Below are 18,282 nucleotides of genomic sequence, written 5' to 3' on the forward strand. Positions count from 1 at the left end.
TTTGAAAAATATTATATATTTGTTCCTGCTGTATCAAATGGTAGTAAATGGTTCGACCATTTTTGTGTAGCTTAATTGAAGAGCAAGACATTGATCAGCTTACTATGTAAACTAAAGGGAAATATATACTCAATTTTATCCATATCTATTTATCAGCCGTTTTTATCGTTAGAGAATACGTAAACAAAATAGGTATCTCTGTTCATGCCTGCTGATTTTTATGAAGTCTAAAAGCAGCAAAGCTATAAGCATGTGTATTTATCTTAATTCATATTATTACTTGTGCGTGCTGCACTTAAAATGTCTGAGGACATTTGCCATATTTATCTGGTATCTCTGTTTCAATGGCATGCCTATTAACAAGCTATCTCGTAGAGATATGAAGCTAAGTGCATGACCACTATAAACATTATTATTATTATTATTATTATTATTATTATTATTATTATTATTATTTATCCCTGCAATAAAGTAATTTGTAGACATTTTTATAGGTTTTTGGTAACGTTTTGGTAAAAGGCAAAGCCTGAAAGCAGGGATATATAATAACAACATATATATTTAAATTATTGATTCATATTTATCAGGCTTTCAAGCAATATTTATCACATGTGCCTGCTTTAATGCTAATTAAAACTTGTTTGTAGACATTTTCATTAGTTTTATTTAAAATAATTTTGGTAATTTGAAAAGGCAGGAATAATAAAGAACTTAAAACTTAATCTGAGCTTTTTAAGTTGTTGAGAGTAATGCGTGATATTTTTGGGAGATGGGGATTAAGTCGATTATTCCATCGGCTGCCTTAAAGTAATATAAACGATCTTACAAATGGGAAATCAGCGTAGCCAACAATACATTACGCGAGAATTCAAATGGATATATTTAACAATTATCCTGCGAAATCGCGCGGAATAACGCCTGATACTTAGCCGACGAGACTGTAGGCCGAGTTGGCTAAAGCTAGACGATATTCCGCAAGATTGAGCAGGATAATTGTTTTATTATTCAACAAATTGTCAACGAAACACATTTTGCACTTGGAAAAACTGTAATTATGGAGCGATTTACAAGAATTCGGACGAATCTTCTCAACCTACGTATATCGCAGGATATCTGTTATGTACGGATGACAGATATCGTTAACATTTTGACAGAGAGGGGGGGGGGGGTGGGGGTAATCCCGTATATGTGCTTTATAGGCGTGATTCGGTGTGAAGGGTATCGTTTTCAAGCAGTTTAGTCTGGGATTGGGTATAGAAATCAGAGAGTTTTGGTTCAGAAAAGGCCGGTATCATTTGCCGGGAAACTGATCGGTGGTATGATGAATTAAGGTGGCTGGTCATAGTTTAGTCAGAATTATACATACCTGTATGTGGTGTTCTATCGCAGATATGCCAATAATGTTTAGGAAAATATTTTAGTCAAACTTGTGCAAGTTTTACAAATGAATAAATTGAAGTCATTGTGACGTCAAAATTTGTTGCTATGGTAAGTCATATGAGGTCAAAGATAAAAAATCTTAAAAAAACTAGACGGTGAAAGTTTATGTTTTTTACATATTGTTGTCTAATGGACAAAACAAACAATCTAACAATTAAAAAAAAATATAGGTGGGGTTCAACGCCACCTTCAATTTATGAAAAAATAATGTAGCTCTGAATCCTGCCTACAGAGTAGTTTTTGAGTTATTAGCCTCAAAAGGTCAAAAATAAGGTATCTTTGACTGCTTTTTTCGTTGCTATGGCAACGATTTTTGACATCACGGCTACTTAAATTTGTTCATTGGTAAAACCTTTACAAATGTCTACTAAAAGTTTAACCTCAACGTTATTGGTGTATCTGCAATAGAATACCAAAGATGATATATATATATACACCAATACGAGCCACCTTAAGTCCAGAATAGGAATAGAAACTCGTAAGAGAAAGAGGCTTTCCTAAACAAAAAAGCAAGTCTTGGATGGGGTAAGGATTTCTGGTGTCTAGTCTAGTATAGATGCAAAATGAGCTGAACGTGGTCTGGTGTAGAGTTAGGCTTTCAGAGTCCAAGCAGCACACCCCCACCAAAAAATATACAGAGTACCCCCCTCCCCGCTTGCCCGGACTAATGGGCACCATCAAAAATACTGTTCAAAGTTTGTCTTTCGGAAAAATAAAACTTTGGATATAACAAATCTCTTATTAGATATTTAGAGCGTAACGTTTTTATTACGATATTACAAATTTTAGTGTGTAATGTCTGCAGTATTGCTGTACACTTTTATTCATCATTTAATTTTGACTCACGTTGATTAAGGACGCGATTTCTTAGTTATTTAAGGAGTTCTTGTGCCCAATTTTTGTTATACCAGGATGGTAAAGGAGTCAGGGGGGGGGGGATTATGAATCACGTATGTATTTTATTCACGGATGACGTTTTTAATATACACGATAAGACAAAATGACATTTTGGACAGACAACATTGGCAAGCTGAGTTGTATTCCATTTATTCATAATCATAGTTGACCGTCTTAGCTATCTTAGTGGAGAAATAAAATGGATTATATACAAATTGATCACAATTTGACTGTTTGTGCTGTCGGAATAAACGAAAAATACGATTTCATTTTCGGTTATTCCGTAAACTTGTACCCAAATCTTCTCACTCTTCGAAGTGAGAAAACCTCTAGCTTGCGTTTCTCAATCCTCCCGAAGCCTTGTCGGTCCCGAAAAGCTATATTGTTTGCAGAATAATTACCAAAAGAGATTCCTTTTCTGTCAATTAGCAATGAAATATGAATCTGACATGATAAAACTTGAAGGACTGTTTTTTTTTTAAGGACGTTCGGGCAAAAATCTTCTAACATTGCAATTTTTCTTAAACTTTCACCACTGCTAGTTTACGAGTTACTTATGTCGATCAAAAATGTAAAAAAAATGGAGGTCACAGAATTCGTTTCTGAGATACGATATCTGAAAGAAGGTACTCATTTAGATAAACTTGACTTCGTCATTCGCTATGACCTCTGCGGCTTTCGGCAACAAAATATTTTAAATGAATTGATGCAGACCAACTTCCTTTGTCCAAATTTATTTGAGTGGATCTATTGAACAAATATATTTCACAAGTCCCTTAGAGTAAACCTTGTCTTTAACAATTGGAGTTGCAAAAGTTAAAAACAGCAAAATGCTGCAAAATGTGCGAAATGTGCGATCGCACGCTGGACGAGAAAATGAAAAAATAATATCCTTCTAGTAAATAATTAAGATGGTATTTTTTTAAGCTGCTGGGCCCAGCTCACAACGGGTCTCTCGTAGCTCAGTTGGTTAGAGCGCCCAACCGGTATCTCCCGTCAGAGACTCAGATTTTTTCTTTGTCCCATGCTCGTGTCATGTTGAATACTTCATCTTCATAATATCCTTCTAGCATTCAAATTTGGTTAATTTTTTGTCAATCGGTACAGATTTATCCCAAAAGGTTATATGTCTCGAAAAAATTGCGATCACGGACTGTTTTTAAACAGTCCGTGATCGCAATTTTTTTTTTTTTTTCTTAAAAGAGAGGAAACTGCAAGCGAAGTTAACGCATCGGCTACCCACCCTATACGTGTTTAGAAAGTTTTCTCAACGCGCTCTATGACGCGTACGTGGCGTGACGTTGCAACATGATTTACGTGCGCAGTAGGGATGAACAAAAACAATTGGCGCGAACGTGGGCCTTAAACAGATATTACTTCGGAGAGAGAAACGCCTGAATACAAGTCTAGTTCGTATCTACGTAGTGATGCAACTGCGTGACAAAATGTAACAACTAGTCTATCAGCAAAACACAACACAGAAAACAAGCTATAGCTACTGGTTTACATTGTAGCTAGATACTGGAACAGCAACCATTGGCTGAGCTGCAATATAGGTCGGTTGCACCGGGATTTGTCCGGCTCCAAATTGGTTATACGCTCTGCCTTCCTGAAAATTAAAAAAAAATGTCAGCTTAATATTGGGGCCCTGTAAAGGGGGCATTGTCCCTATTGTTTGTACTATTCTCTTCTCGAAGGGAGTAGCAAGGGAATTCATGTGAAACCTTCCGAGAGATGCTACCCATGGCAACTCGTTTATGTACCGTACCGTTTCGTACCGTGCTTTATCTTGACCATACCATAGAAAAAACCATCAGAATACAGGAAAGCCGTTGTATATTCGACGGTATTCAACTCAACCTTCCCATCGTGCGCTGCGATCTTATTCCCCTATTTTCTATGGCATGGTATAAAATAGTTACACAACACTTTCTCGTGGTATAGTTAACAATTATTCCACGAGCCCGCGTTGAATTATTTATTTTCCAATTGCCCATAATACACTTTGTTTGCCCCCCCCCCCCCCAAATTTTGCATAAACTATTGTTTTCAAATTCTCTTGGGAGGACTGCATATTTCCAAAACAATAGTTTATGCAAAATTTGGGGGGCAAACAAAGTGCATTATGGGCAATTGGAAAATAGAGCATAAGAGATGGTAGAAAGCGAAGCGCTACGCGTCTCGTTGGCTATAACGATCTCATATTCAACAAGCGCGAGTGGAATAACTGTTTTATTAAAAACGCCCAAGGAATTGCAATATTTGAGCATCCCAGCTGTTTTTGATGACGCGTATCGGCTACCATTACTTGTGGTCAATGGTGTATTGGCTCATATATCATTGCTCGTTAACCAATCAAAACGCTTAAAGGCTCGTGTGTATACCGAGAAAATACAAGTGACTCGTGGGATATTTCATAGTATAGCACTTGAAAGCGTTGCATGACTAGTATTGCATACCACTCAAAAACATTGTGTAACTAGTATGTAGGGTGCTATACTTATGGGTTAGAGACTGTTGTGAGTGTTTTGTTGACAAATACACGCACGCGCTGGCCGCACAATGAACGAGAAATTTTCAATACGCCTCGTGCAGTATTGAAAATTTCGAGTTCATTGTGAGGCCAGCAAGTGCGTGTATTTGTCAACAAAACGCGAACGGACAGACTCTAACCCTTTTAATATACAATCTTAGTACACTGCAAGTGATCATCGACTTAAAACGTCTTAAACGAACTTCAAACTTAATGTTTAAAAATAGAAGAGTAGTAGTACATAATTGCACGGGATTAGATCAATAATATAAAAATCACAAATTAGCCGTACAGAAATAAAGCTTAAAATGGTTCATAAAATCGTTCATCAGCTGTGGTCGTTCATAAATACATTCAGCAAGAAGCTTGTTCAAAGCAAGTCGACGGCTTTCACAATTAAGCAACAAGCAAGTCAATTGCACACAAAAATTTATTTATTGAGCTGCAGTTTACCTTTGAACATGAAAGCGCTTCAAGTTGTTATCCTCTTCGGTTTTGTTTGGTATTGGATCGTTGATTATTTGAGGAATATATTTTTCTTCCACTTCTACAAGCCTTGAAGCTGAAGACATTTTCAATAATGCACGATTTGTGTGCATTATTGTCAATACTGCACTGTCGGAATTTGCTGATGACAGCTAAAGCAAAATCACGTGATCTATTTTGAGCAATTGCGCGCGTGGATTTTGGACAGTGAACGAAGATTGTATATTAATTTCTATCAAATGATGGTTTACAGAGGATCCTGAAAAAGGAGGATTCAAATTATATATCATGTAGGGCTGTCCTAAAGTTGCTCGAAATTTCTTCAAAAGTTGCAAGAAAGTTGCTCCAAAAATTCCAGAACGCTGCTTTTTAAAAATTCTCTAAATAGATGCTAACTTTCCTTTGATCGAAGGTTGGATTTCTAAGCATTTTCACTTAATTTAACTGCATCAAAAATATCTAAAAACCATTTTAGGACCAAATTTGTGAAATTTCTTTCGCTATAAAAAACAATACCGATGACATATTTGCTAATGAAGTTTTAATGCTGAATGTTCCAAAGTTGAAGCATGCTTTGAACATTCTTGGAAATCTTTGGCAAATTTCGTTAATCTTCGGTAAATTTCGAAAAATTAAATGCTCGGAAAAGTTCGTATGGCCTTCGAACAACACTCGGAAAATCTTCGAAAATCTTCAGTCTAGAAATTTCAAAACGTTGCTCGAAGTTGCTCGAAAGATAAAAAGTTGCCCGAAAGTTGCCGCGCAAATTTGGGAGAGCCCTTATCTCATGCTTGCTACCATTAAAAGACGTCATTGATAACTTGATAAACCGGACTGACCTGATTCTCTTGCGGTGGCTGATACCTTAAATCACTGCTCTTAGCACTTCCAACGGCAAGAGCAATCTCAATAAGGGAAAATACCACAACCAAGACAGATACGGCAAGCATAATATTTTCCTGTTTGGTGAATTCCAGCTTTTTGTCGTCATTGTCCACAAAGTAAGACGATGAACGTCGGTTCAGTAGGTTGGAAGCCAGTACAAAGTTAATAGCCCATTGATAATGGTACACTGTCACCGCGCACACCACGGCACACGCCATGCTCACTGAACCATGGAAATTTATCTGAAATAAATCAACAAGGAAGAGAGAGCAACGTCAGAATAAAATACACGTCAGGCCCCACGTCGCTTTCGGAGCGGAATTTAGATTTTTTAGCGCCCGCGGAACTTGTCGGTCAGAGTTCTTATTTTTTTCCATAGCAACCTAGATCAACGCCTTTGTTTACGCGTTCCCTGCTCAGTAGCCTTTGTTTTTTCCACCAATCAAAAGCGAGTTTTCGCGCAACTACTGCAATCATTACCGAAAAGAAAATGGCGTCGAAGGTACGAAGGACCTTCTTCAAACTATTATTTCCTGTGCCTAAATCGGGAAAATAATCGCTAAATCTTGTGTAATCCGATCCTGAGGGGATTCCGACGCGGAATCAACGCGGGCTATTTATTTATTTATTTTACTATAATTAAAGATAGGAACTGTACGGACAGTTTTTCAGAGTTTAACGCACGCATCAGACTGAAACTCTGAAACTCTGAGTAACTGTCCGTTCAGTTCCTATCTTTAATTGTAGTATGCATCGAGCACTTCTACGATTGTGTGAAACCTTTTTCATTTTTTTTTTGTTTATTTATTTATTTTGATATTTATTTTTTCACAATAAAGGACTTCTACGGCTCGTGGAGAAGGGGAGGGGGGGGGGGGGGTTGTGGTGGTTGCATACGCACCCATCGCTGCCCCCATTGCCTACGGGCCTGCACGTTCATTTTATCTACATATAGATAAAAAAACTTCTCGCCTCACAGGCATCATAGGAATTTTTTTTGACATTCCATGGATTGTGTTCTCCAAAGTGCAAGTTTCCATGTCGCAGTTTAAATACTTTTGGATTTTTGTTTTCTTTTTTGGGTAGGGCGTACGGGGGGGGGGGGGGGGGGGACAAAATAAGCTTTTGACCTGGCCGGAGGTGTTAAATGTACTGTAAATGAACACTTTCCATTATTTATGTCTTACCAAAGTCGAGGACGGTCTTGGAGCGTTGGCCAGAATCAGTCCCATGATACCAACCGACAACACCTTGGACAAAAAAAAAATAACAATGCAGTGAAATTAAATAAGTTTAAAAGAGAACTACTGTTAAATTTAAATAAATCAGTCCCTCCCCACACCACCGTGCCCTTTCCATGGAAATATGTCTCCCCTCAAATCTGATATGCAAAATTATTTCTCATATTAACCCCCCAGAATGTAGACCCTTGTGCAAAGATATCATGTCTTTCCGTTTTAAGCCTACCAGTTGTAGAACTTGTTTTGTAGTTGGAATTTGCTCACATGACTGACCACGCCCTCAAATGTAAAAATTAGGAGCATTTACGTTACGGGATGTAAACATCTCAAAACCTTTAATCGCCTGGCCAAATGTCCTGCTAAACGGGAATTATGAAAAATGTTTATTATCTCGTCATTATTTCCTATTTTGCCTAGTCCCAGTCCCTTTCCAAAGGAAACACGTTGTAATTGAAACAAAAGAAATAAATTTGTAAATTCCCGATCAGTTCTATATACTTGGTAGTTACAGCCATTTGTAGAAATTAAAATTAGTCAAAAAAAATTTATATCTATAATTGGGTGTGGTATGTCACGTGATAAATCAGGAATGCCCTTTATATCAAAAACTGAAACATTTCGTACAAATACTTCAAAAGTTCTTAAGCAAAAGCCTGAATACCTTTTAGATTAGAGCACCCCCTCCAAAATTTTGCCCGAAACTTGCCTTCATTCACTTGAATTTGTTTTGCTTTTCACTGAAGCTCGTTGTAGAAAATTAAATTTTATTGTGAAGAATTTATATTAGAACCGAACAGAGAAATTTTTTATCTTTGGAATAAAGGTTCATCTAAACAAAACAAACGTCAAATACCATATCATTTTGAGGCAGCTTGTTGTATCTGATATCTCATTGTTTCGTAACCCTTAATATGCTGAAATTTTTTCCAAAAAACAGGGTTTTTTTTACCGTTAATCGATTTTCTTGGCTCTACGGTCCTAAATTTCTCTAAATTTTGCTAGAAATGCACTTTCTGACACTGCAGTAGGTTTTTGATGCAATTTCCATGTAAAAATGTACAACATTTTACTTGGCGCATGCGCAAAAGCCTTTTTTTTTTTGCTGAACCGTTCCGATTTTTTTCATTGCTCCTTTTCTTTTTGTTCTTCTCTGCTTTCTTATTCTCTCTATCTTTTACTCTGTGCACCCCTTCTACTGGCCTGAAAAGTTTTGATCTTAATCAATGGAAAACCCTGGAAAGGAGACCATGATCAAGTACGAGTATATTGGCCTGTTTTAGCACCAATTTTACACCAAAAACTGATCACGTTTTTTTTCGATTAGCTCTGTTAGAATGCAGTCAATAGTCAAGACGGACACTCTTGTGGAAAGATCTATCCAAACTCTATAAGTTGCACGTCACAAAAATCTGCTGACGTGTAAATTGGTGACGTCATGAGTGGTTGAATGGTAGGCTTTTGTACATTATGCTTTTGTTTCCCCACTAAAATGCTCCACCTTAATGCTCCATTTTTCCCACTAAAATGCTCGGTCTCCCCCAAAAAAGTCACTAAAATGCTCGGGTAATGCTCATTATACGAACAGTTTTTTTAAATTAATTTCAATGTTTTTAACATGGTGTTATCTGTTAACACTTAAATAAACATACAATTGTTGCCAGTAACAACAACAAGGTATACAAGTTCATAAATATAGCCAAAAAAGAAATAATCCTCAAAATCATCTACGAAGCTAAGTACAAGAAGTAGCTTACTATCTCTAGAAAGTTATTTGTTGTTGAATTTTGAGTTTTACTCTTCATTTTCTCTAAAAAAATTAATTTCTTTTTTATTTTCTCGGAAAAGAATCAATTTTTCTGGAAAATGCCACTAAAATGCTCGATTAATGCTCAATGCTTTTGCCTCACTAAAATGCTAAAAAAAGGCTAACATTATGTACAAAAGCCTATTGAATGGCCTTTCCTCCAAATCCCGGAATAATCCGGACTTAGCATATTAAGGATTAACATCAAGTCAAGCTGCATTTAACTTCAGTTGTTACTTTCGAACAATTATTTCACGAGACGCGCGTTGGCTATAACAATCTCATATCCAACAAGCGCGAGTGGAATAATTGTTTTATTAAAAACGCCTTAAGAATTGCAATATTTGAGCTCCCCAGCTGTTTTCGTTGACGCGTATCGGCTACCATTTTTGTGGTCAATGGTATATGAGCTCATATACCATTGTCTGTCAGCCAATCAAAACTCAGGAATTACGATATACCATTGCTAGTTTTTAATAACGATGAATATTCTATGTACCTGCAAAAGTTACAGTAAAATGTATGGGGCAGTACCCCTATATAACGATCTTCGATATAACGATATTCCCGATATAACTTAACGATGAGAATTTAGCGGACTGAACGTAAAATCTTCCCCAATATAACGATATAATTATTAGTAAACAGGCGCAATTTAAGGAAAACTTTGAATTTAATCCAACAACATAACAGTTATCAAGTAATCGCTCTCTAACGATTCTGACAACAGCTTTGTACGATGACTTTGTATACAAAAATGATACTGTATTCTGAGCTTCTTATCCAGTAAAAAAGTATATGTTAGGTTTACCCCGATATAACGATATTTTCGGTTATTTTACGGCCATATCGTTATATCGGGAGTTTCGATATAACGATTCCTCGATATAAAGATACAATTTTACTGTTGGCATATCGATATATCGGTGTTCCACTGTAGCGAACTTATTTTGCCAGTCCGTTGGCCCCTCGTTATACATATACTATAGTACACACACCTCATTCCAAAAACGTTGTCGCAGGAAAAAGAAATAAAAGGAAAAAAAGTTAATAGGAATTAATTAGCGTAGTTTCATAACTGGTAGCATTTACAGAAAACTCATGAGTTTTTATCTTCTACACACTTTTAGTGCATTTATTTATGCTGTAACAAGATAAATTATATATATATAATTTATTTGTAATTTGAGAATTTTTGAGGCCATTTGTACGAATAAATTAAATACATGCGCTTAATTAATTCTTATTCGACTTTCTCTTTTTTTCCTTTTTTCTATGACAAACTTGTTGCAATTAGGTGTATACCTTCGGCAAAGGATTTACTTTCATACATTTTACGGTATGCGAAAATCTGACAAATGCATATTGCAGACTTGCAGACTTCCACTTCGGTAAGGGCTGACTAGCGCTTCGGTTAGCCCGAAGAACACTTCGGTTAGCCTCACACAGGGGCACCCAACGAGACAGTTTTACTTTAGGTGTCGGAACATCGTTTTTACGTTATAGGTGTCCTTTTTGTGTGATTTAAAGCCTTATTTTTAAACGCTAAGAAAAGCGTTTCTTTTCGGATACGCTAGCTGAACTTTCAATCTTCAGAAAATTTTAGGGAACGAAATATCATTAACCGAATTTACGAGCCACTGTTGCCTTCTCGAAAATCGTAGCTGGCCTTTTTACGTACCCAAAACGACATTTTTCTCTCTCCGAAAACAACAGGCATAACTTTCCCCTTGTCACGAAAGTTTGAGCTAAAGAAATGTCCAGTTTTTCATCACTCAATCGTAGGCGATTATAGGTATTTCGAACATATATATTCACCGAAACGGTCTGTTGGGTTCCCCTGCTCACACAACTCTGTTTACGGTTTGCTCGCAATAATGGTAAACTAGACGCATAACTGCGTGTACTCGGGCTTCTCTTTAAAAAATTAACTTGGTTTACATTAAGAACTATATCTCGCGATAATGTCTGCCTGTTGCCTAGCAACAAACTGGCTTCAAAGTCTTTCTTTTAATTCACCTTTATTTGATAAAAAAAACTTACAAGACATTTCTTATTCACAAATACATCACTTAAGTACAAATACATAACTAATGTATAGTAAACATACCTCGCATTGCGAGATCTCATGTCTTTTCTCGCTTTTATTGTCACCATTGAAAAATTGTTTACATTTCCGGTTGAGTAAATAGCTTTGTCTAAGATATCACAATCATCAAATGCCGAAATAACAACATTCTCTACATAGCCATCTACATACGACATGAAGTGCTGGACAAGAACATATGCTGTTACAATAATTGAAACGATAAAAACAAAGCAAGATAAACCCAATGAAACCAATACTATAAAAGCAAAAATTGAAAGAAAGAATATAGTTACCCAAAAGCTGCTTGAAGTACTCACTTCATTTTTCGTTTCTTCTTTTAGAGCGCAACTAAGCTTAAATAAGGTGTCCATTGCATCTTCGAGAAGATTCTTGTGTTGATAAGGAAAACTCTGTTGCATGTTAGTAGTCCAGTTTTTCGCAATGCTTGAGTGCTCAACAGCGTCAGTTTCCGCAAGTATTGATGATTCTCTTAGCGTTTCAAACTCCATTATATAGATAGCTCACTATAAAATCTAGGCTTCTGATAAAGGTTTCACTCGGAAGAGTTCGCTCGTAAAGTTCTCTCTTATTAAAGTTCATGCACCTACCCGCACCGAAGTAGTCATCGACATGTTTCAATGTGGGTGTACAATTGATTTCGCGTTCTAGAAATCACATTAAATATTTCAACCTTTACAATCCTTGAGATTCCACCGAAAAGAGAGTCAAACGAGACAGCTCCCGTGTATCGCTTTTCACTTTATCACCTCGTGTCGACCTCCGTTCTTCCGTGCAATAAAACACGTCCCCGTCCGCTGACCTTTTCCTACGCAGACTCATATCTTGCGCAAGCGCAGAAGACGTCAGAAGGCGATTTGCGCCGGGATAATAAACCCCGTTCCCATTTTTAAACTCGGGCTTTTCTACATTCTTTGTAGAAGCCCGAGTAATAACGCAATATTCAGTACCGCTCAAATGTAAGTTGACAGTCCCTCGAGCCTCGAGACTCGAGAGTCGATCCTCGAGCCTCGAGCCTCGAGACTCGATCCTCGAAACTCGAAAATTTCGAGTTTCGAGTCTTGAGGCTCGAGGATCGAGTCTTGAGGCTCGAGGATCGAGTCTCGAGCCTCGAGGATCGAGTCTCGTGTCGAGAAAAATAATGAGCTTGTCGCTTGAATGATTCCTCGAGAATAAAATTACTCAAGCGGGCCGCACTCATGGTCGAAGCCAGCGTGCCGGCTACTCATCTCTGCTGTAGCAACGCGCGCTTGGTCGTTTAATATTTCGAACCGTCCCAAAAAGTTCGAAATAGGAGCTCGAAACCGTCGATAGTGTATGAATTGAGGGCAAATCGAACCAGAAGTAACCGAGTTGGAGTTAGCGCGGTCCCGCCGAATCAACATGGACAAATACAACCTGCGTTCAGGCGATCTTAGGACAAACATCAAGCACGTGTGCAATGTCACGCATACGATTGTTTGTGTAATGATTTAGGATACAAATATTAAACCTTAAAGTTCACTCTGTCATTTCGTTTTCTTTTGAAAAACGCAGTTACGTGTGTATCAAAGAATCTAAATCGGATACTTGCGTGCGGCGTTGTGTTACATTTATTTACGCTGGAGTTTATTCGAAAGGTTTCAAATTACTTTTGACATATGCAAATTTTGCCAACTTTTATAACTGCGCCGCTTTAAAAAGGAAAAATTTGTTGCCAACGAGACAGCCGAGCCAAGAGGCGAGGCTGTCGAGGCGGCAGAATCATAGAGCCGTGTGCGTATGAGTGTATAGGCAGAGAAAATCTTAAGTTCTGCGTAAGGGACTTTTTTTTACCATATTTGGGTGTAAGTAAACCCCATATTTGGGTTGTATTGATCTTCCCAACTGGTTCCCAGTCTCTCACTCCTTGCTAGAGAGCAAATGACCAAAATGGCGTCCACGCAGCTCGCTGTTAAAATTTTCAATGTGGTCATTCATCCCTTTACCGATAAATACACCTTTAGGGAATTATAAATCGAAAGAGAATACCCTACAGAATATTCGACCGCCGAAAAAATGAACATCAAGGTCTTCAAAGCGATAAAAAAAATCTTTCGACTTTGGAGTCCTTTGATTTACGATCGAAGAGAGACATGAAAATCAAAAGCGGACTGTTGACTTCAAATAAAGTTTTCTTGACTTATGAGAATGCTGAAGTCGGGTAAATGCTTCCTTTTAGTGTTGATTGTGTTTATAGTAATTGTTTGACCGATGATTTATTCCAAATCAAATACCGTTTATATTTGGCACGCATTTTCGCTCCGCGTAGGAATAACATCAATACAAAGCGACGCTCACTAAAATTACTGCATGTGATACACACAAGAAAGTCAAAAGTTTTTTGCTTCTAACGGCAAATGTAATGTTAACTTGAATAAAAATTTTGTCTCCAAATAATCCTTGACCGTTCAAGTTTTGTTTTCTGTTCAAATTTTTCAAGTTTTGCGTAACTGAACATGACACTTCGCATGCGAGACTGAAATCTGACCCGTGCATTACTGTCTCTGATTACTGAAAATTATTTTTAAAAAAGCATCTTAGCAGTTTTGATTTTGGGATTTGATTTATAAGAAGTTCTTGAAATGCAACTATCTCTTTTGTGGACGGAAACATTTTAACCATCGCGTGTTGTATTTAAAAAACAGTGATTAAACCTCATTTATTGCCTTCATTTTGTGACATATTACCTAAAATACAATTTACCACATTTTGGTCATTTCAAATATAGTTCTATCAAAAACCATTCAAAATCTGTTCTTATGAACAAACATGAGTATTTCGCTCGTTGGCACTTAACCCTCGGACGTACAAGCAAACTCATACCCCCATCATCGTACAAGGGGGGGGGGGATGGATGCAAACCCTCCCCGGAGTTTTCGTTATATTAAGACGTAGCGAAATTATTTTGCTCTGAGAAGAAAGCCCTTAGCTTACTCTACAAGATGACATAATTTCAATTGGCTGTGACGTCATATGACGTCACGTGACGTCATAGGAGCCGCCATCTTAGATCCGCCATCTTGGGTTTCAACATTTTCTTAGAAAGTCACAAAATAACGGAAATTGATGCAAAATCAAGCTAGAATGTTTATGGAATGTAAAAATAAACAAATCTTGCACTTCTGTTTTAAAAAAACTGGAAAAAATCAAGAAAAATGTTAAAAATGACGATTTTTGGCAAGACCTGCTTGTATTTATGACGTTGCCATGGCAACGTCATATACCATGGACACATAGTTGACATATCAAAATTTTCGCAAAGGATGAATGAACAGCTACCGAAAGTTTCAGCATTGTAGGGTAAATGCTTTTTTCAAAATTTGGAAAAAACCTTACGGGGGGGGTGGCATACACCCCCCCCCCCCTTGTACGTCCGAAAAAACCTTACGGGGGGGGGGGTGGCATCCACCCCACCCTTGTACGTCCGAGGGTTAATATTCTCTAAAGCTGTAATAATAATTAACGCCGATATCTGTGTTATGAATGAAGACAAGTTTCATTCAAGAAGAATTTAGGTTTTAAGAATTTTATCCCAAATTCACAAAAAATAAACACGCTCATTTGAAGCTAGACGCGATGGCGCGACATAAGTCTGTCTTGCCATTTATTTACGGAAGGCTTCGATGTTTTTCACGTGGAATGTTTCCGGTGAGGGTAAAAGGCGGAATGAGTTTGCGGAATGGCATGTGGCATGAGTTGCGGAATGGCATAATTATGCGGAATGTAATTTACGCGGAATGATTCATTGACATAAATTATACTAAAAAGCGCGCCAAATTTTAAAAGAGAAGCCGCCTTGTTAAATACTGCTGGCTTAAACAACAAAACAACAAAAGACTGAGCAGTATGGACGAGGAACTTCCATAGAACACCGTTGTAAAGATCATTTCACCGTTCAAATCACTGATTTACGCCGAACAGAAGAAGAGAAATTATTTTCGCTATTTGCCGTGACGCCTTCCGAGGATTTGAATTATCGACTAGGTGGCGTTGGCTGAGTACAGAGTGAGTAGTTCTGTTAACGTGAATGAAAACTCTCGTCTATTTGCCTCAAAATACAGAACGATATTCGTTCTAAAGCTACGTACTTCAAGGCAAGACACGCAACTGTCAAGTTCAACCCATTTGAAGAGAAGTTTTTAAAAAGACAACGCATTTAAGTGACGTGTTGTTAGTCGCCCGCGAAATAATGTGTGACCGTGTCACTGCCTTGTTCCAGGAATCGTTTCTTTCTAAATCAAAACTTGCTAGGGGTAGGAAAAAGCTAGTGGTTTCATTGAAGACAACTACTTTTGGTATATTTCTAGCTTTTTATTACCGCGATCAGAAAAGATCGTGACACGGCTTCTCCGCTGGTGTGACACTATTTACACCGCAGTGGATGTGCGTCTCGTCTTTGCGGTAAAATAAAATGTATGTTTAGCGTATTATTTTCTTTTCCTAAGAGAAAGCCAAGTATTCACAACAAGTAGGCAGTGATAATTAATCGCCGGATTCCTTATCTGCCTTATCGGTAAATCTGCAATGCGACTGAGCTAGATTTGAAATACGATAGCTTGCTTTTACCGTGCAGTGATTATAGTCACTATATGAAAGTTTCGCTCTACTCGTTCGGCAGTCGGTTGCCGCTTTTTTAAGTTAATGGTCAAGTCTTCCACTGAGTTTATATAGTCTTCATACTGGGAGGCGAAAAGCTAATCTCCTTCGCAGCCCGGCACTCGAGCCGAACCGGGAGCGTTGTGTCATTTCAGCCCGAGCGGCTGCGAAGGAGACTAACGAAAAGCAGGGCTAGTAGACTTCTAATGAAACAAATATGCCGTTGTGTTCGTAATCTCTCTGCTTTGTACCCTCTACTTACTGAGGCTGAGATGACATCCGCCAAAACTGGACTTTCTGTCTCGATGTTTTGTTTAACTTATACAGTATTTATAATAACCGCTACATGAATATTAATACAAAGATGTATCCGAGGCATAAAGATCTACGGTCGGATGCTTTTCCGTCGCTGTTTTTATCTTTTGACTAAAAGCGATAAACCGTCCACAGAACAACAGAATTGGAAATCCTTAGCATTGGGGAAACACTAGCCGCCGAAATATTTTTCTTAGAATCCGTGAAGAACGCTATCTTCAATCGATTGTCATCATTTATAAGCCCGCAGTATTTAATAAAGCGTCTGCTCTTTAAAAATTGGCGCGCTCTTCAGTAAATTTATGTCAATGAGTCATCCCGCGTAAATTACATTCCGCATAATTATGCCATTCCGCAAGTCATGCCACATGCCATTCCGCAAACTCATTCCTCCTTTTACCCTCACCGGAATGTTTGGTTTGCCGTCTACAGAATTTTTACAACTCAAATTTAAGAACCGGTTTTATTTACGGAAACTTTTGTCTGAATTTCAGTAGCGACCAGAAAGAGACGTCTGAAATTCAGGCTTCTGAAACTTGCTTGCGCGATTTTGTCGGTGCTATTCTACGGCTCAGCTTACAAGATTCGTGGCATTTACATCGTTTCGCATCGAATGCTTCAGATGCTGAATTACAGAACATTTTGTGAAAGAAATTAAATTTGTAGTTTTATTTGCGAAAACTCAGGATGAACTTGTAAACCAATAACTGAAATATCTTCGTGGTTGAAAACATGCACTTACGGCGGGTTGACAAGGGAGAGCACAAGTTTGAACTACAGGTTCTTTTCACGTCCCTTTCTACATTTAATTCGTCGATCACGGCTTTCAAGGACGAGTTTGTGTCAGTACTTTTAGGTAAGTAAACGGAATTACGATCGGCGCGAATATATCGTACTGTCGAATGTTACATGTCTGGGAAGGTTTATATTTCATGCGCTGAAGGTGGACGCGAAACACTAATGTACATGAGGTGCGAGCGGCTTGTATTCTTTCCTCGAGAAATAAATCGTTTCCTCGAAAGCCTTTCGAGTTATGAATATTCGAGACCGCCTTGTTTCTCGATCCTCGAGACTCGAAACTCGAACATTTCGAGTTTCGAGTCTCGAGGATCGAGTCGAGACTGTCAACTTACATTTGAGCGGTACTGTATTACACTTTTAGTTTGCAGTTTCCAGTCTGCAAATGGCAGACACCGCCCAAAATACAAGTATTGGGATAATGGCAAGAAACTATATAATGGTTTTACCTCGCCTGCTGTAATTGAGACTCTATTGAGTCGTCGATATATAAAACTTTCCCACATAACAGAAATTGACAATAAACCAATATTGCAAAGGTTTGCACGGTGAAATACGGCTTTTTGAGAATTAGCTGTTTTGTTTCAACTACAACACTTAACGAGCGACAATAGATCGTATTCTACGCTAGAAGTTAACATTTCAGTGTACTTACAAGGGCAGATATCCAACATGGCGTAAACAGGAAACTGGTATTTATGAAGCGGGCTTCAAATCGATCCACCATGCCAAGCACAAAAAAGACGGCGGTCATTACAATCTGAACAATTGAGATGACTTTTAAGAGAGGTCTGTTAAACGCCATTTCACTTAAAATTTCAGCTGAGGTGAAAGAAATATTGAATTGATTGAATCAATGCGGAAATGTAGTGCAGATTACCATAGTTAATTACTATTTCGTGATCGATGACACGGCTTAAAAATTTACATATGATGAAAGAAGTACGTCTGTGTTTCAAAAAGACAGCCGCAGGATTCCCGAGATTCACAACACGAAAACAGTCAAAATACAGCTTCATAAAAAGAAGTAGAAAAAATAAACATCAGAGAATCCTGCAAGCTAAAAGTGATGGCCAAACAGTGAGACTGTTTCAAAATGAAGTAGAAAATTCATTTGCTTGAGGGTATTCTCTATGAACGTCATCAGTAACCATGGTCA

At 37.9% G+C, this 18,282-nt stretch overlaps 1 protein-coding gene across 2 annotated transcripts; it reads right to left on the bottom strand.

Moving 5' to 3' along the window:
• Positions 1-3,546: 3,546 nt before the first annotated feature.
• On the bottom strand, positions 3,547-18,177 carry LOC144666446 (uncharacterized). 2 transcript variants are annotated; one of them, XM_078527887.1, is made up of 4 exons: positions 17,779-18,177; positions 7,429-7,491; positions 6,192-6,483; positions 3,547-3,942 (listed from the first exon to the last, which is right to left on the bottom strand). In XM_078527887.1, the coding sequence occupies exons 1-4, from the start codon at positions 17,926-17,928 to the stop codon at positions 3,833-3,835; spliced, it is 615 nt and encodes a 204-aa protein (XP_078384013.1). In that variant the 5' UTR covers positions 17,929-18,177; the 3' UTR covers positions 3,547-3,832. The 2 variants fall into 2 exon arrangements, with proteins under 2 accessions (XP_078384013.1, XP_078384011.1); XM_078527885.1 differs by having other exon boundaries at positions 3,550-3,946; positions 6,196-6,483; positions 17,779-18,140.
• Positions 18,178-18,282: the final 105 nt, after the last annotated feature.

This window comes from Oculina patagonica, chromosome 9 (assembly GCF_052425735.1).
Source record: "Oculina patagonica isolate OP01 chromosome 9, crgOcupat, whole genome shotgun sequence".
In the NCBI taxonomy this organism is placed as follows: Eukaryota; Metazoa; Cnidaria; class Anthozoa; order Scleractinia; family Oculinidae; genus Oculina; species Oculina patagonica.